The sequence below is a fragment of the Synchiropus splendidus genome, chromosome 4 (genome assembly GCF_027744825.2).
Source record: "Synchiropus splendidus isolate RoL2022-P1 chromosome 4, RoL_Sspl_1.0, whole genome shotgun sequence".
Classification (NCBI taxonomy): Eukaryota; Metazoa; Chordata; class Actinopteri; order Syngnathiformes; family Callionymidae; genus Synchiropus; species Synchiropus splendidus.
In genome coordinates this window covers 28,595,990-28,623,417 of record NC_071337.1, presented here as the reverse complement: position 1 = coordinate 28,623,417, position 27,428 = coordinate 28,595,990, and the positions used below count along the sequence as shown (strand labels likewise).

The 27,428-nt window shown below is 43.3% G+C and overlaps 1 protein-coding gene across 7 annotated transcripts; it reads left to right on the top strand.

Moving 5' to 3' along the window:
• Positions 1–7: 7 nt before the first annotated feature.
• prrc2a (proline-rich coiled-coil 2A) lies at positions 8–26,235 on the top strand. 7 transcript variants are annotated; one of them, XM_053861999.1, is made up of 17 exons: positions 8,047–8,229; positions 8,320–8,388; positions 13,297–13,448; positions 15,124–15,301; positions 16,129–16,240; positions 16,320–16,401; positions 16,664–16,807; positions 17,160–17,392; positions 18,338–18,426; positions 19,730–19,881; positions 20,035–20,137; positions 20,211–20,388; positions 20,599–21,133; positions 21,397–21,653; positions 21,721–22,012; positions 22,104–22,326; positions 22,657–26,235. In XM_053861999.1, exons 3-17 carry the CDS (start codon positions 13,334–13,336, stop codon positions 25,550–25,552), a joined length of 5,589 nt encoding a protein of 1,862 aa, XP_053717974.1. In that variant the 5' UTR covers positions 8,047–8,229; positions 8,320–8,388; positions 13,297–13,333; the 3' UTR covers positions 25,553–26,235. The 7 variants fall into 7 exon arrangements, 5 of the variants coding, with proteins under 5 accessions (XP_053717977.1, XP_053717974.1, XP_053717973.1 ...); XM_053862002.1 differs by lacking the exon at positions 8,320–8,388 and having other exon boundaries at positions 8,046–8,229; positions 20,683–21,133; XM_053861998.1 differs by lacking the exon at positions 8,320–8,388 and having other exon boundaries at positions 8,048–8,229.
• Positions 26,236–27,428: the final 1,193 nt, after the last annotated feature.

The window sequence follows — 27,428 nt, the reverse complement described above, 5'->3', positions numbered from 1 at the left end:
CATGACTTGTTATGCTGGACAACGTCTGGCAGTAATTTCCGGGTTGCCTGTTGATCCTGTTTGTACTGTTGTCGCGTTTGTGGACAGTTCAATGTAAAATTTTGCCAGCTAAGCAGAGAAGTGTCTCTCGCCATGGACCGTCTTCACTGTGTCGTCAGAATTCTCCTTCTCTCCGCTGTCATCTCGTCTTCCCTGGGCTTGTACAATTCTAGTGAGGTGAGAGTTGCTGCTACTTGAACATCTTGCACATGTTAAAACACTGTTTGGCCTGGTGTAGCCGATAGTGGTCATGCAATGTGTGCCGAATTTACTCAGGTTCTGGTTTGTTTCTATTCACGTGTCCCGCTTCTTTAATTGATGCCATGCTTATTTTCGGGTAATTATTGGTTCAATAATTCGCCTTTTGAGTCTTCATTGCTCCCACTTACAGTATGCTTACATACTGTATATAACGCTTCATACTATTCCTGGTTTAGAAATGTTCATTCCATTGTTGCGACCTGAACTTATTTGTGTTTGTCAATCCATGTCAAATCATGTCAAAGGTCGTCGTATTCTCTTCTCCACCTTTCCATTTTTTCATGAATCGCCCTACTAAAATTGAAGAACAGGGTTTAAATGTCAGGCAAAAGAGTAAACAAGATCGCAAATCGCATGGCACTGGGTGTACCTCCGCCAACTTGACTTTCACCTTTTTGGAATCCTGAGCGACGACATGAATGCTCACTAACTGAGTACTTAAGCACATGATACAGTCATGATAAAAAAAATGCCACAACATGATGAACCCAGCTCTGAACCTTCGACCACTGACTCCCGTTCTGTCAATATGTTCCCATGTTGGTGCTCCACTTCAATACCTGCATATCTATGTCCAGATTGACCCACTCATCTTTGAGGAGCAGCTGCTGTGGGTCAGCGGAGCTCAGGGAGAAGTGAACACTTTCAGAATTCCACTCATTACCTTCACCCCAAAGGGAAGTCTGTTGGCTTTCGCTGAGGCAAGGAAATTCTCATCCAAAGACTCTGGGGCCAAATTCATCGCAGCGAGGAGGTCCACAGACAAAGGTAAGTACCTGTCAGAAAGCAGATCTTATCCACAGTGTCTAGACTCAGCTGATCCGTTTTTGGAGTTTTAGCCTCAGTTTTAAGTGGCTTAACCTCGTGGGAACCACCAAGATGTCCCCTCAAATGCATACGGTCCCCACAAGCATGTGTCTATCCAAGAATTTGTCCCCACAAGTATAACTATACATGGACACACACGCTTAAGGACCTCTCATTGAGATAATGCTTTCACCAGCCTCTCACCCGGAACTTAACCATCCAAAACAAATGGCTAAACTTAACCAGGACTCTGAACCAAACTGAAACCTCAAATTGAGGCTTAACCTTGTGGGGCCCAGCCACATGTTCCCACAATAATATACAGTCCTCGCAAGGAAGTGATTTGTCGAGAATCGGTCCCCACAAAGTAGGGTAAACATTCCCACACAGGCACGCGTACAGCATCAGCTATCCAGTCAATAGGCTGTGAACATCTCTATTGTCAGGGTCACAGAGAGTTCTCTCACCATACATTACCACGCAAAAGTGAAAGTGCAAACCCTCGTCACTCCTTTGAAAACCTCCTCAAGGAAGTGAAACCACAACATGTTAAGCATTTGTATCATTTGTTTTTTTTACATCCCCAGGCATGGCTGAAGGGAAGTCTGCCCATCTAATAATGTACAAATATTATTGTTCCTTTTTCCCAACAGGTGCTACTTGGTCGCCAACCAGCTTTATTTTAGACGACTTATTGAATCCGGATGGACTGAACCTGGGCTCAGTGGTGGTGGATGAAGAAGTTGGCTCTATCATTTTGATCTACTCCTTCTGCTTCCACCAATATCATTGCAAGCCATCCAGCACCTTGATGGTGGAGAGCAGGGATGATGGACTCAGCTGGGGTCCACCCAAAAACCTCTCAAAACAAATTGGAATGAAGACTTTTGTCGGTGGACCAGGCACCGGGCTCCAGGTGAGAGGACATGTTCAAGTGGACTAGTAACCTCAATAGACATTAACATAGCTACACTCACTACTTGTGAGATGGCTTTGAGTTGACAAATGTCAATACAGTTTTACTGTGATTCCCTCATTCATTCTCTGTTTCTTCACCGCAGAAACGTTATGCTCCAAACAAAGGACGGCTGGTTGTGTGTGGACATGGGTCTTTGGAAGGTGATGGTGTTTTCTGCATCCTAAGCGATGATCATGGAAAAACCTGGTACAACGGAGGCGCTCTGAAAAGCATCCCTTACAACCAGAAGAAGAACAAAAACGACTTCAACCCTGATGAGTGCCAGGTACAACACTCATATTAACTTCAACTTTGGTTCACCAATCCCCAGTCATTCTAGATAAACAGTCATACCTGGATTTACTCTAACAAATCATATAATTCAATGATTCATATATATATATATATATATATATATATATATATATATATGCTGATGATTTACTCACTGACTAACTAGTTGTGTTGACAGCAATCGCATTAAACTTGCATAAATTCAAACATTAATAAACCAGCAGCTCTGTACTGCTTTCTGTACTGTTTTCTTCTTTGCATTACTAGAGTCCATCTACGACATCAGAAAAAGAATGTGTTTGTGATAAGTTAAGTAAGAGTGAAAATGGGCTGCAATGTTTCGTGTCTGTCACTGCATGTCTACCTGTGAGGAGGAGATCACATGGGAGTAACCCTGAGGTTACAGGTTTGGTAAAGATCATAGCATGTGAAATGCAAAAATAACAAGCTTAAATGTGTTGTTCGTTGTTCAAATCCAAACCATACCACATATGAAAACTCATCTGGTCACACATGGACAAAGATCCTCCCGACTCTCCGAACCGCATTGTTTTGGCATTGGCTTTCACATTTAGAGGATATTAAATTCCAAATTGATTATTTAATACAGTGGAACCTCGGTTTTCGAACGTCCCAGACTTCGAACAAATCAGAGTTTGAACGAAAATTTTGAGATTTTTTTGCTTCTGATTTCGAACGAAAATCCAGAACTCGAACGCCACCGAAAAAAGCTGGAAAAAACAAAACGTGCGCGGACCGATCGGCTGACCAACGACGCGCTTTGCTATTGTGTACAGTGAACCTTCATTTATCATGGGGGTTACATTCCAAAAAGAACCTCTGATAGGCGAAATCCGTGAAGTAGTCAGCTTTATTTTTTTACAGTTATTATACAATACTGAACTATTTGTGGACAGTTTTTGCATCCTTGTTAAAACTGATTGCTGCCGTCCTCCTTATGTTATTTACCTCCTTCTTTATCATTTATTCCATAATGGCGCCTGACAGCCACATAGCTTCTACCTTCCTTCAGCATATCCAGAAATGTAACTTTTTCTGCAATATTTAGCATCTTTCTCTTCCTTTTGGGCGCATCCTCAGGTGCCTTTGCCAGTGCGGAATGTTTTGTTGACATTGTGGGTTTTATCATGGAGTAAATTTGCAAACATAAATTTGGCAAGCTGTACAGAGACGAGGCGCGGAGACTGTTCACGTTGGTTAGTCCCTTAGCCAATCAGGATGCAGAACACAATGCACTGTTTTAAAAAAATAAAAAAAAATAAAAAACTGCACTAAAAATTCGTGAAACAGCGAAGCCGCAAAAGGTGAACCGTGTTATAGCGAGGGTTCACTCTATAGCGCAGCCTCTGTATGTATACGTGTCCCGTTAGCTACATTTACTGACTGTTTTTTCTTCATATTGAGGTGTAAAACCTTTCCTGTCTCCGCACTGGACCGTGGTAGAGTGTCACATGGGAGGTGCTGGAGCGCGCACTCCAGGGTTTTATGTCCTGTTGTTGGCTGGATGAGGCGAGTCTGAGACAGAGCGTTACTTGGTTTATGACTTTGTCACAGCCAAACTGCACAGAAGCGCACATTCAGAGCTGGACACGCACCGGGCACCTCTTCACTTCTGGAGAGACGTCACTCACTCGGCAACCCCTCCCACATGCAGCGGCCACACACATAGAGGAACAGCGCACCTGCAGCAGACACTCTACATTCACTCCTACAAAAGCCTATTTTAAGGCTTGGAACGCATTATTTCTTTTTCCATTCATTGTAATGGGAAAAATTGATTCAGATTTCAAACAAATCACTTCTCGAACCGCATTATGGAACGGATTGTGGTCGAGAACCGAGGTTCCACTGTATGTTCTGTCTAAATTGTAATATTTGTAATAATGTGCCAAGTTAGAGGGTTCATCCACTATTTGCAACATTATTTCTAGGTTCAATTGGAATTGAACCAGGTCGTTGACAATCATTATGGGAAATCTGAATTAATACTCAGCTCTACTCGGAAGATTGCTGACTAACAAACTGGTGAAATGCCACATTTTATATAGTAGAAGATCAATACATGGTGCCAGGTAGGTAGACCATAACAATACTTTATTTTCACCCCTCATGTGAAGGTGTGTTGGCACCGAACAAGATCATGCCACTGATGCACGCCTGGTCAATATAGAGGCGCAAGTACTTGTGCCAGACTGTAGCGCCACAATATGGGAGTCCCCCACTCCCATGCAACACATTGTGTTAGCTTCAGTGCATTTCGAGCGACACATTTCAGCCAATATTTGTCGCATCAAATGCACAAGTTGAAAACTCTGAATTCTGCCGAGGAGTCGCTGCATGTTAACCCATCAGTCTAGATTTTATGGTGATGTACTCGGAGAGAAAAGAAGAAGAAGAGCAAAGAAGATCTTGTCCTATGAGTCAGACTCATGTACAACCTCACTTTCTTCATGACTGTTTTTACTCTGTTTCCGATGTCTGTTTACCATGCGTCATGTCAGTGACCTCTGCTGCCCTATAAAGTTTCCCTTTTCTCTCTTGCTGCTGCTTTGAAACCACAGTTGTCTCCACCAAGCCCGCACTCTCTTCTCCGCCTCAGTAGCATACAGGTGTATTAAACCATGGGACCCAAGAGCCTGAACAAGAATAACTCCCGATCATGGAACAAGCTATGTTGTGAATATTGTGATGAACTGAAAGAATAGCTGAGTCTTATGAGTCTTAAAATTATAAGTGGTTGTTGGAAAAGATTTGTTTCATATTTGCTGTCAATCAGGGATCCACTCTTTTTGCACCCACTGGAAACCAGTCACCTATGTAACTGAAAATGTTTGTCCCTGGCAGCCTGTCGAATTGTTGGACGGCAGTATCCTCATCACCGTGCGGAACCAGAACAGTTATCACTGCAAGTGTCGTCTGGTGGTGCGCAGCTGGGACGGAGGGTTGACTCTTCCTGTGGATGGTTTGTTCTTCGACTCTGCGCTGATTGATCCACAGGTCGCTGCTGGTGCTGTGCAGAAGGAAGGCGTGGTCTTCTTCACCAACCCATCACATGAGACAAGCAGTAAGAACCCTCACACACAATTGTTTAGAAAAAAAATCTGATTCAGAAGAGTAATATTCAAGCTCAGATGGATCTCATACAGTGGGACGAAAAGTGACAGCAGCAGTCAGTCTCTCAATATAGTTATCAAAATTGAATAACTCATTGACAAAGGCTTTTTGTATGTGATTAAAATGTGTGCATTCAATTTTGATTTCACTATATTGAGAGACTGACCCCTGCTGTCACTTTCCGTCCCATATAGTAGTACTATACCAAATCAAAAATGTGGATGTGAATGTTGTCTGATGAATAATCTTAAATAATCTAAAATTGCTCAACATACTGTAAACTACTGTATAATTCCATACACTGAGTAAGTGATCATTGACGTGTCTGTGCAGGAGTTAACCTGACCTTACGTTGGTCTCTCACCAATGGCATTTCGTGGGTGGACAAAGCTCTCCAAATATGGGCCGGGCCGAGCGGGTACTCCTGTGTGACATCTTTAGATAGCGGTTCTGTGGAGGATCAGAAGTACATATACGTCGTCTTTGAGAAAGGCCACAAGAGCACGATTGAAACCATCTCTTTCGTCAAGGTTCACTTGTATGATGGCAAGTAAAGGTGAAGAACCACAGGTAAGAGCAGGACTGTGTACGGATGGTAGGGTGTTTAAATTTTATTTAAATTAATTTAAAAAGTTTTAATTTAAATTTAAAACTACAAGCTATGGCCGTGTGCTGTAATGCACTGCAATAGTTGAATCACCTAAAGCATTGAGTCTAGTGAGATTTATATTGGCACGTAGGCCCTGTATGTGTCTGCATAAGTTCCGTCTCTGCCTTTTTTAACGCCATTAATGCACTACAGAGTCTAATAAATCTGTCTGCTGTCAAAAAAAAACTCTGCTAACCGATTTGTTTGTTTCCTAGGTGCAACCACACGAGGGTGAAGTAACAAAGGCTGTTGTCAGCCTTGACTCTCAGGATATGAACTTTGGGATGAAAATGGGGGATTTCATTTTGTTTGTCATATTTTTTGTCTTTTTTTCCCATCAAGTTGATCAAATCATCTTTTTTGATGAATGTTTTTTTTCTTTAAATCAAGACTCTCTGGAACAACGACATGGACATGCGACGACAGCCTGTGAAACAGACTAATGATGATGCTTGTTCATCTGTATGCTGCGTCACTGGCATTTTGTTTCCATTTCGATCACACTTATCTGTGTGCTTTCTTCTGTTTTTTTTTTTAACTGTTTTAATGATGTGTGCCAAGTGTGAAGGAAATACTTTTGCTAAAACTGGTGTTTTATGTTTATCTCTTTTATGGTGCAGAATCAATGTGGATATAAATACATTGCTAGAATTCCATTCTTCTTTTTATGTTACAACCACAGTTGATAAAGGGGTGCATTTTGCAAGTATGATTTAAGTGAACAGTGCGTGCGGTGAGTGGAGGTTAGGACCGAGAGTTCAGGTATGGATCAACGTGACTCAGAAAGACAAGGGCTTTCGGCTGCCTCCTTTATTTTTTTTTCTCAAAGGAACACCCTCTCGAAGCAAACACGTCTTCTGTCTTAAGAACAAAGGATGAATGTGAATGGTGGAACTATTTTACAATCCATTTAACTGTTGTGCAGTTGAACTATCAGTTGAATCAGGGAGTGCCAGACTCAAATAAAGAAAGCAGAAAGTGGCTCGTGAGAATCCTGAAAGATACACACCCTGTTACGCGTCTCCATGATATAGGACGTAGTCTCCACAGTCATGTACGGTCTTTTGAGTAATACAGTATAAACAGTTGCACAGTTGGGTCTCAAATAGTAGTTGTTATCACTGACAACATGATACCTCTATCTCATGCCAGCTTGCTATGCACAGCGTGTCCCTGGCTGCCCCTGTTCAGAGTTCATTTATAAGTTGTTTGTCCCACAAAGAGGGGATTTATTTGCTGACAGCAGTAGAAAACAGAGCACGACTTGAGGAATCAGACATGAGTGCAGGAATTGGCGGTGGTGACCTGGAATTACCTGCCGTTTCTCCCCTTCCTGCACTGAGGCTGCTGAAGTTTGGAGCTGGAGGAACTCCTCAAAGGCTCCATCGTGTGGTGCATTGATGGGGTGGGAAGTGTTGTCTCATACCCCGCACCTCCCACTGACACTCTTAACCACTTTTCAACAGATGAGTCGAAAGATAACACAGGGGCCACCACAATTGCATCAAAAGGCCACGTCTCGTCAGGAGGGTGAGGTGTCCCCGGCCCTTCTTGCACATTGTTTCAATGTCGACACGACTCAATAACAGAGAACTGGATGTTCATCACTGGCCAATGCAACACTTGAAATAGTCAGATTATATCTCTGTCTTGTGCACTCCAAGAGGAAACGTTGACTTTTCTAAATAAACCGAGTGTATTCTTGATGGTTATTTGACTCTGAAGACAAATGACATGCCTGCAAATGTAGTTACCAAGAACGAGGTCCCTCAGAAGTGTGGGGATGTGTAAAGCATCGTGTTTCCCCTTGGACGTAATTTTAGTCAATCTGGCACATAAGTTCTATCATTGTAGATATAAACATTATGACTGGCGCTGGATCGACCCACCCTGTTTCGTCGAGACCGGCCCACGGTGTCATTTCTGTCTACGCCACTGCTGAATACATTACGATTCGGTACCAAACGGCTTCCATCGCTGGAAGTCACTCAGAAGCCGTAGACGGCTCTTTAGGTGACGGATCAAGCCCAGCTTCACATTTTTCTTTCCCTTTTGGTTACTTTTTTGGGAAATAAAAGGAGTGCAAGTAAGCCCTGTCTATTAATGTAATTGTTATTCAGGTTGTATTGGGTCGGTTCAGTGCTAAGAGATTAAGCTGTGTTTGTCACTTTGCTAGAAAGCTACGCCATAGCATTGCTAACCTCGCTCTGCGCTTCAACCCCCACACAACTCGGGACAAAACCAGGTTAGTGGCTGGTATATACAAGCTCTTTTCTTAGGCCTGCTAAGTGAATTAGTCAATATGTGTATAGTGTTTATCTCCCACCGATTGTATTTTGGAGTTTGCTGGATAATGGGCTTCATTTGTTGGTTGTTGTTGCTGGTTAGCCTAGCCTTTAGCATCGCTAAGCGAGGGGATTATCATGCTTTTGTCAAATTGACCGATGTGGGTTAGAACTAGCGAAGAAAACACATTTAAGTCACACGAAGAATGAACGTCATGAATTACATAAACAATTCCGAGTGTGTGTTCGTAGTTTTAACGGGGTGTGTGTGTAGGTCGCTAACGCTAGCGCAGGTTATTCGCCTTTTACACTGTGCCACATCTCCACCGCCATTTTGTTTTGTTCTCTTATTAAGTATATTTATTTCCGGCGCTTTTACGTTCTGTTTATGGTGTACAAAGCAGTGGAGCTTTTGAACATGAACGCGTCTGTATGTGCCAAAGGTTCGATTCATTCCTGAGAAGGAGCAGATACCGCAAGGGCTGAAAATGTATTATGAAACATGAACGCAGTCCCCCTCCCAGCGCGACCACCGGGCCCTGCACCGGCCAGCTGCTGCCACCACCACTAGAGCCTCGAAATATCAATAATGTACACGCGTTGCTTTCAATTTACTCTGTGGGAATCATGTAGGTCACGTAACAGTCACTTTGGCTGAGAAGCCACTCGGTCTTGTTGATTGTTAGCATTACAAGGCCGCTTTGTGATGTAGTGCGTTGCTGCAGAACGTTTTGGCCCGGTTAATCCGAGCCCGACATGTAGTTGACCAGGCATCCCTCGACCTCATTTTCTAATCTCATCTGTGTTGAGCTCGGTATTCTAAATGTGTGGTTGTATTCGCCTGTGTCTCGATAACTGTCCGTCACAACAAAGCTGTCACCGTTTTCTGTTTACTTTGGAGGCTGGAATAAAGCTCACAACAGACCAGTGTTGTGGAGGTTTGTCCTTTAGGTCAGGTTATTTCTTTGTTTGATATCCGCGACTTAACTTGATCAATTTATACTGCCCCTTTTCTTAACATGTAAGTGTGGTTATTGTCATTGGATTTGAAGTTTATTTGCTTTGTAACGACAAATAAGACAGGTGTAAAAGCACAGACGTCATCCTGGATGTTATCTGTATAAGCAATGTTTGTGGTTTCCAATAGTATGGTAATTATACCCAGTAATAATTTCAATCACTCCTGTGTTTATATATGTAAGTGGTTATCCAGACACTTCCTAGTATAGACACAGTGTTTACCTTACCCTCAAAGAATTAAGAGTGATACCAATAATGTGTTCTGTTAAGTCTCGTTTTCACTGTTCAACATGCAGTACTTTATGTAGACCTTGTTCAGTCTGCAGTTAAGACTGCCTTTAAAAATGTGGCCCCGTGTGTGATTGTGTGTGACACCCCTGTGTGAATGTGGTGGGTGTACATGGAAAAAAGAGTCAGTCTACAGAATATTTTTTTATTTAAAACATGTAATTTACTCATATTACTGGACTCTTACCAGGGAAATATAATATAAATTATAAAATTCGGTTTACAGTCATTCCTCAGCAGATCAAAGTTCACACAAAGAAGAGACATTCACAATTTAACTTGTGTTCTTACACTCGTACAGATTCATCTTTGTGACATACATGTTGTATATACAGAATACCAGGTAGGGACGCTTGATTCTAGAAACCCTGTTTTTGTTTCTTGGGTATCGATGAGGGCAAGTAAAAGGATCCACCAGCTGTGTTTGGAATATGTCTGAGATGAGTTCAAATGTAATACCACGGTAATTGAGGCATTTCCGTAGATATTTTAGCTAGTCTGCTTGAAACGCCTTGCTCCATACTTTTTTGTTGAAGCAGTGAATGACCTGTTGAAAGACCTCAAGCCCCTAAGTGAAACGTTTTCGACTTCATCCACATAGAGATGCACCTTTTCCCACCTGATCTTTTTACCTGCTAGTTTCAGGAGAGAATTCTATGAAAATGTATATAACAGGATTATATCAGCCATTCATATGAGTCCTCTGTATGTGGCTTAAAATGATGCATTGCATGTGCTATACCCGTAGTAGGTGCTGTAATGCTCTAAAGCAAATCAGGACGGCACAGCTCATGCACATATGAAGTTTGTGCACTGTATTAGCACTAAACTAAATGCGGAAAGAGGCGCTGCCGTGGACTGATGACAAGGTTGAGTCACTCTAAACTACAAACTGACAGATGCGAGAGTGACCCATGATGTTTTGTGTCCATTTATGTCGATTTATCTGCATCAATTTAATTTTAAACATTGCGAAACATATTACAACCTACATGGTAGAAAGTTATGTTTTCCCATAGAATAGCTCTTAAACGGGTCTGAATCAATGTACAGGCACAGAGACACGGGCAGGCTAATTACACTGGGATCTCAAGTCTCGCATTCAGCGTGTGACACGTGCATTTTAACTACTGCGCACACACAGACACATGCAAGACATTTACATCAGCGACCGCCGAGTGACACCACTACGTACGAGACAGGACGTGCAGCCAGTTAGCTATTTGAAGAATTGGCTAATGTTAAAGAACCAATTTATGGATTTATTTCATTTTCTTTCTGTATGTGTTGCTGATGATTGGTCAAAATGTGCGTATGCATTGAGCAAATTAGGGATGGAGGGGTCACACACGCAGTGGAGATGCGTTTGCACATGAGAGAGAGTGATGAGAGATACGGACCTTTATACAGCGACTACACTGAGATTTTATTTCTCATAAGTAATGAGAAATAAAATAGTAAAAGTTGCTTCAGGTTCTTTTATGTCCAGTGTGACTTAAATATAGAGCTGGGGCAGTGTCAGTGTATTTTTATGTTAAGATTGTAGACATAGCTTTTGAATATAACACATTATTATTCAGTTAAACATGTATTTAAGAAATATATACTGTTCATTGACAATTACTTGGCTCTTATTTAATTTCACACATATTCCATTCCTCAATGTGAATTATTCAGGTATGCTAAATTCCGATCACTGTTTTGGATGTTTGCAAGCTATTGCACAGTCACCATAGCCGACGCCGATTATGATCCAACAGGCCAAATGAAAATGGTTCTTTTGTATTTAATTGCTCCAACATTATCCTTGATGACATGTCATAGATTTAGTGTGTCTTCATTTTGTTTGTTGGGTCCCTAGAAATGTCATAAAGACTTCCCAGATGACAATAAAGACAATGGCCATAATCGTTGGTTGAGGATTTTAAATATCTGATCTTTAAGGCATTTGCATTATATTTTGTGGAACTCCTAAGTTTAATATACACAACTTCAAGAAGGTAAATGGATAAAGTATTTGTTCATACTATATACGCTGATACCAGCTTGAACGAAGTTGATTTACGCGCTGTAAAGTCTTATCCAACAATACATTTAGTGATTGGGTTGTGCTTGTGGAGATAATAGAAAATGTGTGCATTATTCTTCTCAATATCCATTCACAGTTTTGAACACAGCGTATATCTCATTTAGTTGTAACACAGTACTTTTCCCTGACAGTATACAAAGTATGCAATAGTATGACATGTATTGATGAATATTATTACAGTTAATTCCAGTTTAAAAATTAGCAGCAAATATCATTGATAAAACCAATAATTTAATCTGATTTATTGCAACTATCCAATTATGGAATGTGGTGGAAACATACTTGGAACTACCTACATGGGCCAAGTAAAATGGTTGCCAGGTCTTTTCATGACATGTTTCGAATGCCCATTGTACTGCTGAATGAGTGGGTGCGCATTTTGGCAACAGAGGTAGCTCTCAGTGCAGTTGTTTGTCGTGGTCAGGGGTCAGGAACCTATGGCTCGCGAGCCTGATGCTTTTTTTCAACAAAGGAGTTTGGCTCTTTAAAGGACCTCTGACATCAAAGGTCAATACCATCACTAATGAGTGCAGTTTCTCTGGCTTGTCCAATTTACCCACCCTGTTCAGTCACTGTTATAAGTGAAGTAGGTGAATATCACCCTCAACAACAAGGAACATGGTCTTCCCATGAGGCTCTGCAGCTCAGTCAATCAACCAGAGTCATTGATCACTATAATACAGAGTTATGCTGCAAACAAGCTTCATGCTGCTAGGATTGAGCCATGTCACGTTAGACTCATGAAAGTGCTAAAATGTGCTGTTTTGGTCCATATGTATTCTGACGTCTTCTTCCCACTTCTCTTCTGTTCCTGGGGCCACTGTGATCGGTTGATTGGACCTTCGGTCACCATTTTTTATTTATATATTTTCATGACATCAACTGTCCATCAGAGAATTTGATGGTCAGAGCTGTTCCACATCCACAAAAATGTCGGCTTTATAGGACCGGAGAATAGACATAAAAGGCCGTTTGCACTGGACACCAACCACCAATAACTTTAATTCATTGTCCCTAATAAAAAGAACATACAAATTATTCAATTATTTATCTGCACTTTCTGAAATTCCAGCTTTTTGAATGACATTAATAAAATCAAAATATGAAATAATGAATTTTGCACTGCCCAAGTGTACAAATATAGCTATTGCTCTTTATTAATCCTTTCACTGTCACAATTATTTGAAAGAAAAACAACTGCCTCTTTGCAAAGGTTCTCGTCAGCCGGTTGCACAGGTTTCCACGCAGTCTTATTGTGACCTGTGTTAAGTGGAATACATGTTTTTGACAGGACAAGCTGTCTGTGTTGCTGTGTTTTCCAAATTCACGTCAGTGCTCCTGTGACTGTGGTGTCAGTGTTGAGAACTAACACTGTAGCGCCACTAAATGCACACAATAACATGTCAGTCTCTGTTGAAGATTTTCTTAAACAAAAATTATTGATTTTGAAATTGGTCTCTTCTTTCTTCAGTCTCAGGGCTCACCATACTCAATGAGCGGACAGCGCAATGTCAGAGCGCTCTGGGCAAACTGCAAAGGGGAAGGAAGGCAAAACCAAGTATGCGTCCCTCAACTTGTTTGATACATACAAAGGAAAGAGCCTTGAAACACAAAAGCCTGTTGGTGAGTATTTCTCTGTTTGAAGGTTGTTTCACGAGGCACAGAGTTAATCCTGTTACAGAAAAAAAAAATCACAAAAAGTGAACTGCAGAAATTCTTGTCATTATTCACGATGATGAAAGGTAAAATGTGAGACTGTTCCACATAAAGTTGTATGTAACAAAGGACATCTAATCTAAATAAGGCCATATGCCTGCTTCGGGTCTATTTTTGTGGCTAGCATCTTAAATAGGTTAAGTTGCCGTAAGTAATGTAATTTAATTGGGGAAAAAGTCCTCAGGAAAATAATCTCAATTACTTTTACATGTGTACAACCTCGTATTTTAATGGTTAGTTTCCTACATATTATTTCTTACTATACTTAATTGTGTAAATATAGTACAGTCTACCATTTGGGGATTAACAATTACTCAAACCGATTAAACAGCAATAATAATAATAAGCGCAATAAAAAAACACTTATTTTTCTTCTTTTATCGCCGAGGCTGACTCCAAGGGTGCACGTGTTGCAAATTACAAATCAGTTGTCATTTGCCTTGACAGAGAACTATTGCCAAATGACCTCCACCGTGGCTGGCTAGTTCACAAATGTCTAATGCTGCCGCAGTTGGTGGGTCTCTAACACATTTTGTCTTTGTTACATTGCACTATTTGAAGGAGAAATGACATTGCTCACTATGTACTGTATCAATATAAATAGTCTCATTTTTAAAACAAAAAAAGTTGACAAATATTTGTTGTTTGATCAGCCAATCGTGACGACATCATAAATGGCAATATTGGTGTTGATAAGTCGACCGGCCGATCTATCAGTGCAGCCCTAACTGGAAGATCAATTCTGTATTCCCTTTTAAAAGGTGGCTGGTCTGCACGGCTAATCACTGTAGTTTGTTGCTTGAAGGGGGGTGGGGATGGGGATTTCTCATGAAGTGCTGCAGGAAACTGCGGTTAACAAAAGGCAGCTTATGTGGGAGCTACTTTACTATTGGGCTGTACACTCTCAATGTTTCAAGCTATACCTAATGAAAATAAGTTACTGTTTGTTGTTCAAGCAGTATTGGGTGAATCATTGTGCCTTACTCAGCAATGATAATATTCAGAAGTACGACAGTGGTATGGATTCTTTGTACCCAATTACTCTGCTCTCCACAAAATTGTCTTCTATCTATCGCAATTGTAGTCAAATAACTCAAAAAGCCTAGCTTGGAGGATGTCATGTCAGCTGAGTGTGATCTGCTACAGAGGCTCGCTTGTGGCTCGACCTGGCTTCTGCTGCCACTTCCAAGTTCATGTTTAATTCAGAGGCACTCCGTTAGGTCCAACCAGCTGTCCCTTTCCTCACCACACAATTCCTCTACAGATTGATTCCATGCTATACTGGTGGATTACTATAAAAGTTGTCAAAAACAATTGGCTCAGTCATGATCTTTGTACTAACACTCTACCTTCATTTGCACATAGTATATTTGTATAGTAACAGTTTTCAAAAGGTTTCCTTCAAATCTGAAATAATTTCACATGAAAATCATGACTCTAGAAGAAATGCCTTCGGAACTGTAACATAATTGCGCCTGCAGTGATGAAAGTGGCCGGTCTGTCATCATGTATCTCATTGCTTTCCATCGGTGTCATTTTCCAGTGGTCCATCTCTCTAATGACCTCCTTGTCTGATTGCCAGTTCCCCCCCGCCATGGCTTGCAGTCTCTCGGTAAAGTTGCCTCAGCGCGGCGCATGCCACCTCCTGCCAACTTGCCAAGTCTGAAGGCAGAAAATAAAGGCAACGATCCCAACGTCTCGCTCGTTCCCAAAGACGGCACAGGATGGGCAAGCAAACAGGAAACGGCAGACCCAAAGAGGTAAAGTGGCAACAACTAGAGGACAGACGCACACTGCAGTGGTGTTTCAGAGGTTCTGAAAGTCATCCAGACTGCACTGCACCCTTGCTGTCCCAGAACGTCACACTTTCTATTTTTAAGGTGTTTGTTCCCCTGAAATGTATATTTTTCTGGCCTAAAATATGAATATCAATGTAAATAAAATATAGTGGACGTCTCAGAAGAGACAATATGCCCACTTACCAGCCTATTTCTCTGCTTTGGTTGTGTGTAGTGAGACCTTCATTACTTCATCCTTAAGACTGTTTCTGACAGGTAGACCAGGCCTTCATTTTCTCAACACAACACAGGGCAATAAGGGTCTATCACAGGCTGATTTTAGATGACTTTTCTTCTATTTAAATTGCACATTCTTACTCTTCGTGGGTGTCTGGAAAGTGAGCAAATGATAATTAAGCAACTACTGTTTTCGTTTTTTTTCCTGAACCACTTCATTTCTGACGTATATGCCGCATACAAATTCATTTTCATTGTAATTGTTTGAATTAGGAATGCTTACCTGGGAATAGTACATATTTTAACATTGCCTGACACTTTCGATTCAAGCTGTTTAGGTGAAATTACAGATTAATTATTAAGTATTTAAAGTAAATAATAATAAGTATCATACGTGGGATATCAATGTGTAGAAATATGTTCTATTGAGGCAGACTGTAGTTTAAACACACGGCATCATGGGTCAAGTGTAAGTAATTCTCTCAATTGGAGTTGGTGATGTACCTGTCTTTCTTCACCGGTGTGTCCTGACAGTTAGCATGGTCCTCTAACACAACTTTTGTTCTGCTCAGTACCGATGCATTGTCAGCACCGCAGCAGGAACCGCAGCTGCCTGTGGCTTCACAGACACTTGCACCGAATCGCACGAGAACCCCACCAGCTTCAGAGGTGCCAGCAGCCACAGTAAGATGAAATCATTTTATTACTGTGTTTGTGTGTAAATCTTATAGGTGTTGACATTTTCTGGTGTGTATTCTCTCAGGTACTGACCCCAGCTTCAACCCAGGCCGCAGGAGCAAGGTCTTGGGCACAGGCCAGTGTTACACATGGAACACAAGGGGATGGTTAGTGTTTGGGGGTTCTCTTTTTTTAAACAAGGAATATTTATATACGACGGCGCATTTGACAAGATGTATTGGTCTAGTAATACCAATCTATTTTATCAAAGTGATTTGTTCCTTAACAAGTATGACAATTATCTGAAAGTAAATTCTTATAGATGGAACGTTTTGTTAAGTGACACACTTTAATGTTTGTTGCATTTGGAAACTCATAGTCATTTGCTTGCTCTTTGCTCTCAGTGAAACTATGGAAACTGTTTTGCAGGTGGAAAGGTATCAAACCTACCGTTGCCATTCTCTCGAGAGGAATTTCCCACCCTGCAGGCGGCTGGCGACCAGGACAAAGCTGGCAAAGAACAGGCCACTGCAGATCAGTGGTATGGGCCAGGACCAAGCCTCCGCCCTCAAAGTGAGTGATTTCTCCTGCAGACTGTTTCTGAAAATTCTGAAGATTGTGTCTTTTTGGTTTGTTTTCAATTTCTTCCTGTGTGAGCAATAAATGAGGCCCTAATTTCAACCCTGGCCCATAGTTTCACAATTTTGAGCTTTAAATGAACTTTAAATATGCTGGATGGAAAAAACAAATTACTGCCGGTCTTTTGTCTGTGTTGTTTTTTTCATGGTTAAGATCAAGCTTGTGCCCTGCTGCCTTCTTTGCATCATTAAGTTCAGTGACCTGCATTAGGGAAAACGTACATCAGTGCTTAATTTAAAGTGGGACTCAGTTAATGGGATTAAATCTTTGTCATTCTTTATTTCAGACGTCACAAGTTGGCGAGACGGTGGGGGCCGAGCCCTGGCACCCACCCTCTCTGGGGAGGGGGCAGTGGAGGGGGGAAATGGTGGGGCACTCCTGTTGGAAGGTCCAGCTGGGGTTGTGCCTCAGGCCCATGGACCACCTAGAAACCCTCCAGCAGGAAGCCCTGCCCTGCCCCTGCCTCAGCCTCCTGTTGGGCCGGGATACCCCCAATACAGAGGGATCATGCCTCCATTCGTAAGTTAATTTCAGAAGTATGTTACTTTTTGTCCGAAATGTGTATTGACAGTTTGTCATGCTTTGATGGTGGTGTTGTGCTGCTGAAAATCAAATCAAAATGTCATTATATGAATATTCCCAAAGTTTGACATGGTTTTGTAATTGCTTCTTGAGTGTCGCTGTGCTAAATATACATGGAAGTACTTCTGCTTTCATGGGCCAAATTGTTTCTCAAAAATTGGCTCCAAATGCATGAAAGTATGAGTAGTTGACATGTTGATGTGGAGGTCTGCTATATAATGTTGAAAAATGAACTGTTTCAATTTCAATTACCTTAATGTTGCAATTGTCCTGCCGGGCTTTTAGCCTAGAGGGCGTGTTGAGGAATATAAGGGGAAAATGGTTCAACAGGAAACAAAAGTCAGGTAGTTCTATTTATTTAATCGATAGGCAAGCCTTCGATTTTGTTTGAATGAATGAATGTTTAAATGTGTGAACGTTTAGAAAACATACACAGCTGACACAACTGTATGCTTATCTTGCATAAATGTATAAAGGAAGTTGATCACAACTATAGACATTTAGCTGGTAGTAAGGGAAAGAGTCATTATAAAAATATGTTGTTGTTTTTTTTAATTAATCATGGTCACTCAAGTTAAACAACTTCCCAGGAGACCCCTGTGTCAAAGTGTTATTGTGGCAACATGGACGTTGGGTGTTGAATGGGCTGGGGGCAAGCCTTTGGACGCCCCGTTTCAAAATCCTAGCTAAAAGCTTGTGACCTGCTGACCCCCCCTCAGCTTTCCCGCGTTCGTCTATAATTTGTCAATATTTTAAAGTGCCGATGTAACTTTTGTGTGCAATACGCAAGGCTCTCATAATAATGACGTCTCTCTGTACCAAGGGTTATAGGTGTATATGTATGTATATGTATGTATTAATTCCAAAATGGTTTCTTCCTAGATGTATCCTCCATTTCTGCCCTTCCCGGCACCATATGGCCCTCAAGGTCCTTACAGGTATCCGACACCAGGGGAAGGACCCACTCAAAGGTAGTTGAATTGATGTTTGTTTGTTTTGTTGCAACATTAGAGTAGGCTTAATCATAGGTTAAAAATGTTGTAGTATTATCAACAGAATTTTGCGGCACAAAATTTTGTGCAACAAAAATGTTTCAAGCAGTCTCCCAATTTTTGGAATCGGTTGAATCAGACCTTTGTTTTTTTACCAATATATCCATCAGTCTCTGGTGCTTAAGTACTTGGTGTACTGAAGTGCAGATCACTTAAGTACGTCTGTTGAAGTCTTGGACTCTTTCCATTGAATCCAGATTTTCTTGACATTTTATGCAAATTTATCAACTGTCTGTCCAAAACTGCTGACAAATTGTAATTAAAAACGGATGACTCACATTTAATGTGAGTCAAGAGCGTTTTTACCCTGTGGCTTCTAATTATAAAATAGCGAGTGGGTAACTTTTTACTAATAAGATCCGCTAAAATATATCATAGATCAAGGAAGTATCTGCCACGTGACTGAGTTTGGAGACATTTTTCTGCCTCAATTTTTTAAAACGCTAATTTGTTCTGTGCCCCCCAGTGAAATGTAATTAAGGTGACAGCACTGCTACCCGGTCAAACCGAATGTACTATAGTGAACTTGAATGAAGAACTGATGCTCAAAAATTGTTGTGGTTTTATTGGTCTTCAATTTGTTTCAAAATGGAGGCCAGATTTATGTACAAGTATTCATTTTGCCATTTATTTCATGCCTGAGTAAAACTTAGACTTACGACAGTCGTGGTTCATGATCTTAGTTTTAAGTGACTTTTTAATACAAGAAACTCAATAATGACACAAGTAGACATGGAGTCTTTGGGTCAGTGTTGGTTTTGTTAGATCCAGTGGTCCACATATGTTTGCCGAACACTTCAATAAAAATTAGAGATGGGTGATATGGACAAAATACATTTTGGCGATAATTTATCACGATAAATGCATTTTCATTCTATTCCATATGGTGGACACACTACAGTCTCTCTTGAAACTGTTTTAGAATGAAACTTATTAGTGGAGTTTGTCTCCAACAAGTTAGTAACCGCAAAGTCTCAGCATAAAACAGTTGTGCTTTCAAGACAGGATGTTGTGTGTCATACTCATGTAATAGAATGGACCTATTTATTGCAAGTTTTATTGTTGTTGCCAGAGTAGCAAAATTTATCATAATGTTTTGCCCATATCAACCATCCTTATTAGTAGTTCGTACAGTAGTACTATGATTACTGTTTTTATAATTTTTGTTGAACCCTTTCCTTAGAGGTGAATAAAGTTATTTACGATGTCTTCTTTTCTACAGATTCTCTCGTGGCCAGGGTGGACCTGAAGGTCGCTCGCAAGGTCCTCACCGAGATGCGGGTGGAGAGGTGGTGAAGCGACCTTCTATTTTGAAGCAGGATGATCTTAAAGAACTCGATGAGCTAGATCACGATGGAGATGAGGGCTGGGCAGGTAAACATGGCTTGCAAATACTTGTGTTTCTCCTTAGAGAAAATGTGCTTTGCTCTTAATGGGCAGGTGTTACTCAAGATGCTCTCAGTTGTATTGTGCGATTGAACCCTCTACCCAAACCCATTTGCTGAAACATGGGTATTGATTCAACAGGAGCTCAGGAGGAAATTGATTACTCTGCCAAGCTGAAGTTCAGTGATGATGAAGGGGATGAAGAGGGAGAGGATGATAAAACTGAGGGCAAAAATGACTCTCGGTATGTAAAGAATCATTAAGTTGATGTTTGAAGAAATCTAGAAATGTTCTTAATTTGAATGTCAATCTTGTAGTGAACCGCAGAGGTCCCAGGATACCGCTGCTAACTCACAAACCTCCGACAGTGGTGTAGATACCTGTCAAGATCTTTCTGCTGTCGCGAACGCCACACTAGAGGGTCCTGTGGGCAAGCAAGGATGGGGTGATGATGGAGCCTGGACTGGTGGCTCTGGAGGACCATCAGCTCAGCAGGTTGGTATTTCGAAGTACTGCTCATTATCAGTTGTTAGAACTAAAAACCTGCATGACTGCCTCATGTCTACAATGCAGACATGGGAGTTAAAGATGAAAATGAGAAATCTTTTCCTTATTTTTTAATACTGCATGCAGTCATTCACCTTCTAAAATACAATGACATTGTAGTGAAATTACTTATTTCATATATTTATTATCCTTGTGAAGGATCGGTCACATAACCTGGCTTCAAATCAGGCCTCTGTTAAACAAGGCCAGCCAGCAACAAAAGGATCTACTCCCCCTCCGCAGCCTGGCCTGTTGGTCCATGGTGGTCAGGGAGATGATGAAGATGAGACATGGCGTCAGCGCAGAAAACAGTCCTCCACTGAGATCTCTGCAGCAGTGGAGCGAGCTCGTCGACGACGGGAGGAGGAAGAACGCAGGATGGAGGAGGAGCGTCGTGCTGCCTGTGCCGAGAAGTTGAAACGCCTCGATGAGAAGCAGCAACAGCAAGGTGGCAGTGTAGGAAACAGTGGTTCCAGTAAAACTCCAAGCCTAGATGGGACTTCTACAGCAGCCACTGCTGGAAGCCCCAGTCCGTCTTTGTCTGCTTCCGCTTCATCCCCCAACACCAGTCAACCCCCATCACCATGTGTGGATCCAGATGAGCCTCCAATGCTGGCTGTGCAGTCCGGTCCAGTCCCGGCCGTCGCTGACAGACCTCGAGCAAGTAGCAACAGCAGTTATGACTCTACAACCGGTGAGTCTCTTGTATTGTTATTGTCTCAGGTAGACCATGATGGAGTCTGATTAACCTTAACCTCGCAAGTGTATTATTTTTTCATGTAGTTCATCTGTTGAATTTGTTAGTGTTGACTTGTAGTGTTCATTTTCAGGAACAATTTCAGAATACTTGACTTTGTTCAGCAAACAGTATTTCCAAAACAGAAGCACTTGGTGCCGATATGAATGATATTGTGATGCATTTCAGACTGTGTAATTCAGTCCTTGTTTTTGTGTCAGATGCCCAGCCAGGTCCACAGACAGTAGTGACCCAGCCAGTGCAGCCTGCACCAGAGTCTGCTTTAACAGAAAAGAAAGACAATGTCAGTGGTCCTCCTCAAGTCCGTGCACCTGGTGTGGTTGAACGAGGAGCTGATCCACTGAAGGTAGAGAACATTGGGAGTGGTGGGACAGGTCGCCAGCCTGGGGGACCCCCTGGCCCAGGTTACTCAAAGTACCAGAAATCTCTTCCCCCTCGTTTTCAGAGGCAGCAGCAGGTAAGAACTTATTTTCTGGTTATAGCAGTGACTAGATGGGTCCCACTTGATTTACTGTGACTTTCAGGAGCAACTTCTGAAGCAGCAGCAGCAATGGCAGCAGCAGCAGCACAATCAGGCATCTCAAAGCCAGCTTTCCCCGCAACCTCCACAAGGTCCCTCACCAGGCTCAGCAAGCCAGCCTGGACCAGGACCTAAACAGAGTGGCCAGATGTATCAGCCCAGTAATATGGTGCGTCCGCCACCTCTAACCATGAATTTTGACCCACGGTGGGTAATGATGTCATACATGGATCCACGCATGATGCAAGGTCGCCCTCCGCCCATGGATTATTATCCTGCCGGAATGCACCCATCTGGTAAGACAATGTGCTCTAGTGCCATGTGTAATTTTCCATTTTTGTCAGTGTTCTCCATTCAAACCGCATTTAAACATTATTATCCATCCAGGGCTAATGGGGCGAGAACGGTCTGATTCAGGGGGCTCTGGTTCTGACCCCTTCGATCGGCAACCACAACATCCGGTACACCAAACTCATGGGACGCCACCGATGGATCCAAAGCTTGCCTGGGGCTCTGAGGTGTTTCCTGGAGCTGCCGAAGGCCGCAGTTTGACATCGCCTTTGAGACAGAAACAGTCTTTGGATGAAGATGATGTAGCAAAAGGACCGAGGTACAAACAAAGTGGTAGAATTAAAACTTAAAATGGCACAGTTGAAACAGTGAAATATTTGGTCTCACATTTCATGTGATTGCTATGCTGTGATTGACCCCTCAGGTGACATTCCTCTGACTACTTATCTTTCATGGTCAAATGAACCAGTAGAAAAGTGTTACTGCTCTTCTGCAGCATAGTGGCCTAGTTGACTACTGTTGGTGACTTTGTTCTCATTTGAAACAGAATATGTTTTGCCATAGTAGCAGTAGTCGTTTATCATTCTACTGTAGTGTTTCTCTGATTTTTGTCTTTATTCATCTAGATTTTTCCTCTTTCTTTTTCCAGGAGTGACACTCCTCCTCACCGTATGAGAGATGCCAGTTTTGGATCTATCCAACAGCCCACCTCTAGTCCTGGGCCATCAAATCAAACCCCACCTCCTGCAAGTGCTCAAAGTTCAGCCCAGGGAACTGGCCATCAATACATAAGTGGGCGAGGCAACTACAGCAACTTCCCAGATCATGGTGCAAGGTTGCCGCCGCAGCAGCAAAGGGCAAGTGAAAGGGGGAGCTCCACTCATAGCTTCAGTCATCAGGACGAAGGTCCCTCTAGAGGGCAGCAACAGGTTTGGGGAGCCCCGCACAATCACTATGATCGCAATGGTCGCTCAGAGGCCCCCCCTGCGGAGGGAAACCCTCACCTGCACGCTCATGGTCCCCACCCTCAGCTGTCACACTTTACTGTGCATTCACACAAGCCAGAAAACAACCGTGAAAGGGTTGTAGAGGCTCCTCCAAGGAAAACTGAATCATCTCCCCCACTTCAACAGCCCTCTCTCTCATCTTCATGTTCTTCTACTTCGTCCTCATCAGCCAGGGAAGAAGGAAAAGTTTCCTCACAAATTCCTCCCTCTCACAGAGGAGCAGAAGTCGGCCGTGTGGAAAGAGGCGGCAGTGCCGGCAATAACATGAAACATGAAAAGCTCTTTACACCCAACAGCAACCCTCCAGCTCAACATGGAGGTCATTCCCAGGCCCAGCAGCAGCACCATCACGCCCATCCGAAGTCGAACCAAAGAGGTGGGAGGGAGCACAAGACTGAAACCACATGGGGTCCAAGGCCTGGTGGAGGGTCTACTCATGGCAGGAGGGGCAACAACCCTCGCAGTGCTGAAGACTCAACCACAACTTCTGAAAACAAGCCCCCCAATCACACAGGAGGAAGCAATGCCAGTAAGCGGGCCGGTCCGATCAAGAGGCCTGCGCAAAAGGAGGCAAAGAGAGAAGGTGACGGTGATGGAGGAGAAAAGCCAAACCATGGTTATGCTAAAGATAAAGAGCAAGATGGCAGCCAGTCTGCTCCCCCTAAACAGGAGGGTTCTTCTGCACAGAACTCGGCAAGTGTATTGGGTAAAGAGGAGCCGACAGGCAAGCCTAAGAATGGTGCAAAAGATAGAAGCCAGGGCGGAGGTGGTGGTGGAGGCAGGGGGTCCAAAGATGAGAACACATCTGGACCCACATCCAGAAAAGATGTTGAGCGCTCTTTTGAAAGAGTGGGGGCAAACCCTCATCAGCATGGAGTCCCAGCCAAGGGGGCAAGAGGCACCCGTGGCAGAGGGGGAGAGTTCTATGGGCGTGGTCGAGGTTTTCGGGGAACCTACATAGCCAGCGCTGGACCTAGTGCGACTGGCAGAGGGCGCATGGGTGGAAGAAGTGGAAGAGACTACCGCTCATCTGTGGCTTCCGGTGTCCTTCAGGATGTCAAGGCTGAGGGAGCTAGTGGGAGGCCTGGCATAGACCGGTCCCAGCACAACCCAGCCAGAGCCAGAAATCGCAGTGAAACTCGCAGCGAGGGCTCAGAGTATGAAGAGATTCCTAAGAGACGGAGGGAGAGGGGCTCTGAAACTGGCAGTGAGAGTGGAGCAAGTGTTCCCTCTGACAAGGAAGAAAACCAGAAAGCTAAAAAGAAAAATGGTGCCGAAAATGCCAACAGCAGTGGCAGTGGTAACATTTCCTCCTCGCAAACAAGAGTCCCACATGCTCGAGTGTTTACCCCAAGAGGTGTCCCCTCAAGGAGGGGCAGAGGTGGAGGTGGAGCTGGAGGAGGAAGTGGGAATGTGTACAGGAGTTGTGGAAATGGAGGCCCATGTGGCACACACAGAAACCCTCCCAACTCTGGTCCACAGGGGGGATCTACCAAGCCACCAAATTCACACCGGAAGCAACAGTCTGTGACGCCAACCTCTGGCCCCAAAGACTTGAGTCGTGGCGGACATGTGGGAGAGAAGAAGGACAAGATGGCTGATGGAAGTCAAGCTCACGGTCAAGGGTCAACTCCTCCGCAGGCATCTGTGCCTCCTGCAAATGTAGTACCCACTGAAAATGGAGCACCAGCGAGCCACCAAGCTAGTCCTTCATCGGTGTCTGTTGGGCCTAATTCAGCTCCCCGTGGGTTCCCTCCTGGTGGATTTGAGCGTCCCCCCAGACGTCGCCGCCACGGACGATCTCAGCATCAGCAGGACAAACCACCACGCTTCCGCCGATTGAAGGAAAGAGAGAATGCAGCACGCATCAATGGTGGAGTTGGGGTAATTGGTGGGGGAAGACCCTCCTCTCCTTCTTTAAATTCAGTCCAGGACATTAACGGAGCCCCAGTCCCAACACCCCTGATGGGGAATGCTCAAAATGTAAACCACAACACTGGATTAGCAACCACAACCACCACCACCACCAACAACAACAACAACAGTGGCAGTGGGAATCTTGGCAATGCCAACAGTCACCACCATCATAACTACAACGCCGGCAACAATGGGCCCACCCACCCGCCACACCACCACCAGAACCATGGAGCAAAGTCCCCAGACTTTACAAATCAGAACTCAGACCAGGCCAATGAGGAGTGGGAGACCGCCTCTGAGAGCAGCGACTTCACTGAATTCAGAGATCGTGAAGGCGGAGGAAAGTCTTATGCCGCTCACCATCACCATCATGTGGGCAGAGGAGGAGGAGGGGTCGTGGTGGAGCGGGAGATGGCCGGAAAGGAGCCTTTTGCTAACAAAAGAAGCTTCTCAAGCCAGCGTCCTGGAATGGAGCGGCAAAATCGCCGGGTCAATGCTGGCGGAGGTGGTGGACGAGGTCATCGGGGTCCACCTGGTGGTGGAACTGGGGGCGCTGCTAATTTCAGTGGTAACCGCGGAGAGAAGCGGGGCAACTGGCCCTCTCCAAAAAATAGAAAGTAAATGATATATTGAAGAACATTTTAGAGAAACCCACCTTCATCACCACCATTTTAATCCTTTTATTATCTTACCGGCTTAATTTCAAGTTTGCACTCTAAAACTATCGTGCTTTGTTCAGAATCTCATTTTCATTTTACCCCCCACCTTCAGTCTGCTATCTACCGTCCTTTATTGTATATTTCTCTCTTTGTTCCGTCTTGTTTTCCATTTTAATTGTGCCCCCCACCCCACCCCCACCAATAAGCAAGGATCCAACATTTATTTAAAAGGCATGCGGTCCTGTTGTTAAGGTGCACGCAGTTTCACTGGCAACAGACATGTTCGCATATAGAAGCACAATGTAACGTTTTAGATGTGATCAAGTTGTCAACTAAACAAGGGATTAAATTGGAAGCTCTCTAGAATGGCCTGACTTTTATATTCATGTAGTGGTGTATTTCTGCCGCGCTGGCGGCATTCAGCTGTGCAGTTTTGCATTACTTGGCTCACGTTTGTGTGTGAGGGGAAATATTCCGCTATTTTACAACTGTTCAAGTTCCCCGTTAGGTTTTTGTGCTCAGCATCACCAACACATGTCAAAACTTAACACGGCTTGTGCAGATGGTGTGATGTTTTATTGCTGTTCTTGTAGCGTCCTCCTGACCTGCTCAACTTCTGCACTCTCTGAGAATAAATAAAAATAATGAACAGTATTGTTTACCCTTTGACCTCAGCATGATGGCTTTACGACAACATTTTCGTTCATTGAATCAAATAAAGGGGTTATTTTGTGTTTGTATCCCTCAAATCATAGCCTCATTCAAAAGAAAAACAAATGTATAGAACATAACCACTTTTCCCAAAACACAGTCAGTTGTGTTGGAGTTCAGTGATGTTTTGTTTTTGACTCCCGAAGAACATTTGTTGCTTGAGTAGGAAATGGAATGTGATTGAATGACACTCCTTGTATGACAAACAATCCATGGGTTTGATTTTGTTTTTGTTTTGTTCCGTTCCTTGAGGCAAGTTTGGTCTACCGTGACATGCCGGTACTCTGTCTGGGCCCAGAGTACAGAGACACGGCTGATTTTGCTGTTACACCCTGTCTGTCGTGCATGCCACCGTGTGCCAGCCGGCTTTCACAGTCATGGACTACCAGACGCTCTCATCCCGGGAGAGCTGTTAAGAGCGTGCACGGACTTCTTTGATCACTGGTGGGGGCTACCACTCACATGCAAAACCTAGAATCCAGGACTATGCTTGGAGTGAGCAAGTGTCACCTTCTACTGTTCACCACACGTCTGTGTCATTGTTCAGGAACTGATGTGTACACACAAAACATGAGACACCAAGTCAGAGGAGAAGGTTCTCGTGGAGAACTAAATCATTCATTCTGTCACTGCTGTAAGTTGGGGTTCGTGTGTTTACCGACAACAGTTAAAAGGATCGTCCCTGGGATGTCGAATGAGAGCGCCACTTCATGGCTTATGGATATGTGTGTGTGTGCCTGTGTGTGTGCGTGCCAGTTGTGTGTACGTGTTTGGCATATGTGCATTTTTTTAGTCTGTTGTAAATGGGTAGGGCTAGGGGTCCGAGGGGAATCTACACGGCGAGCAGTTTTTGCCTACTCTTGATTTTACCAAGACAATTTTACTAATATGTCCACGGCTGTGTAACTTCATCATCCAAATGAAGTCAATGTTTCGTGTGTAATTTATACATAAATTCTTAAGCAGGAGCGTGGTTTTTAAATATATTTATTTCTTATAACAACTTTCTGTGAGCATGAACACACCAAACATGCCGCTTATCTGGCCCTCTGCCGGTTTCTACTTGGACTGGGACTCAGTCCTTCATCCCACCATTAACGTCCCTGTTGTACCCATCTACGAAGAAA

What these genes read in the sequence shown, in the direction of transcription:
- prrc2a (XM_053861999.1), top strand. Translation starts at nt 13,334, where the DNA reads ATGTCAGAGCGCTCTGGGCAAACTGCAAAGGGGAAGGAAGGCAAAACC. An exon ending in TGGAGATGAGGGCTGGGCAG is followed by an intron (nt 19,882 to 20,034) that starts GTAAACATGGCT and finishes TTGATTCAACAG; the next exon opens with GAGCTCAGGAGGAAATTGAT. An exon ending in TGCCGGAATGCACCCATCTG is followed by an intron (nt 22,013 to 22,103) that starts GTAAGACAATGT and finishes TTATCCATCCAG; the next exon opens with GGCTAATGGGGCGAGAACGG.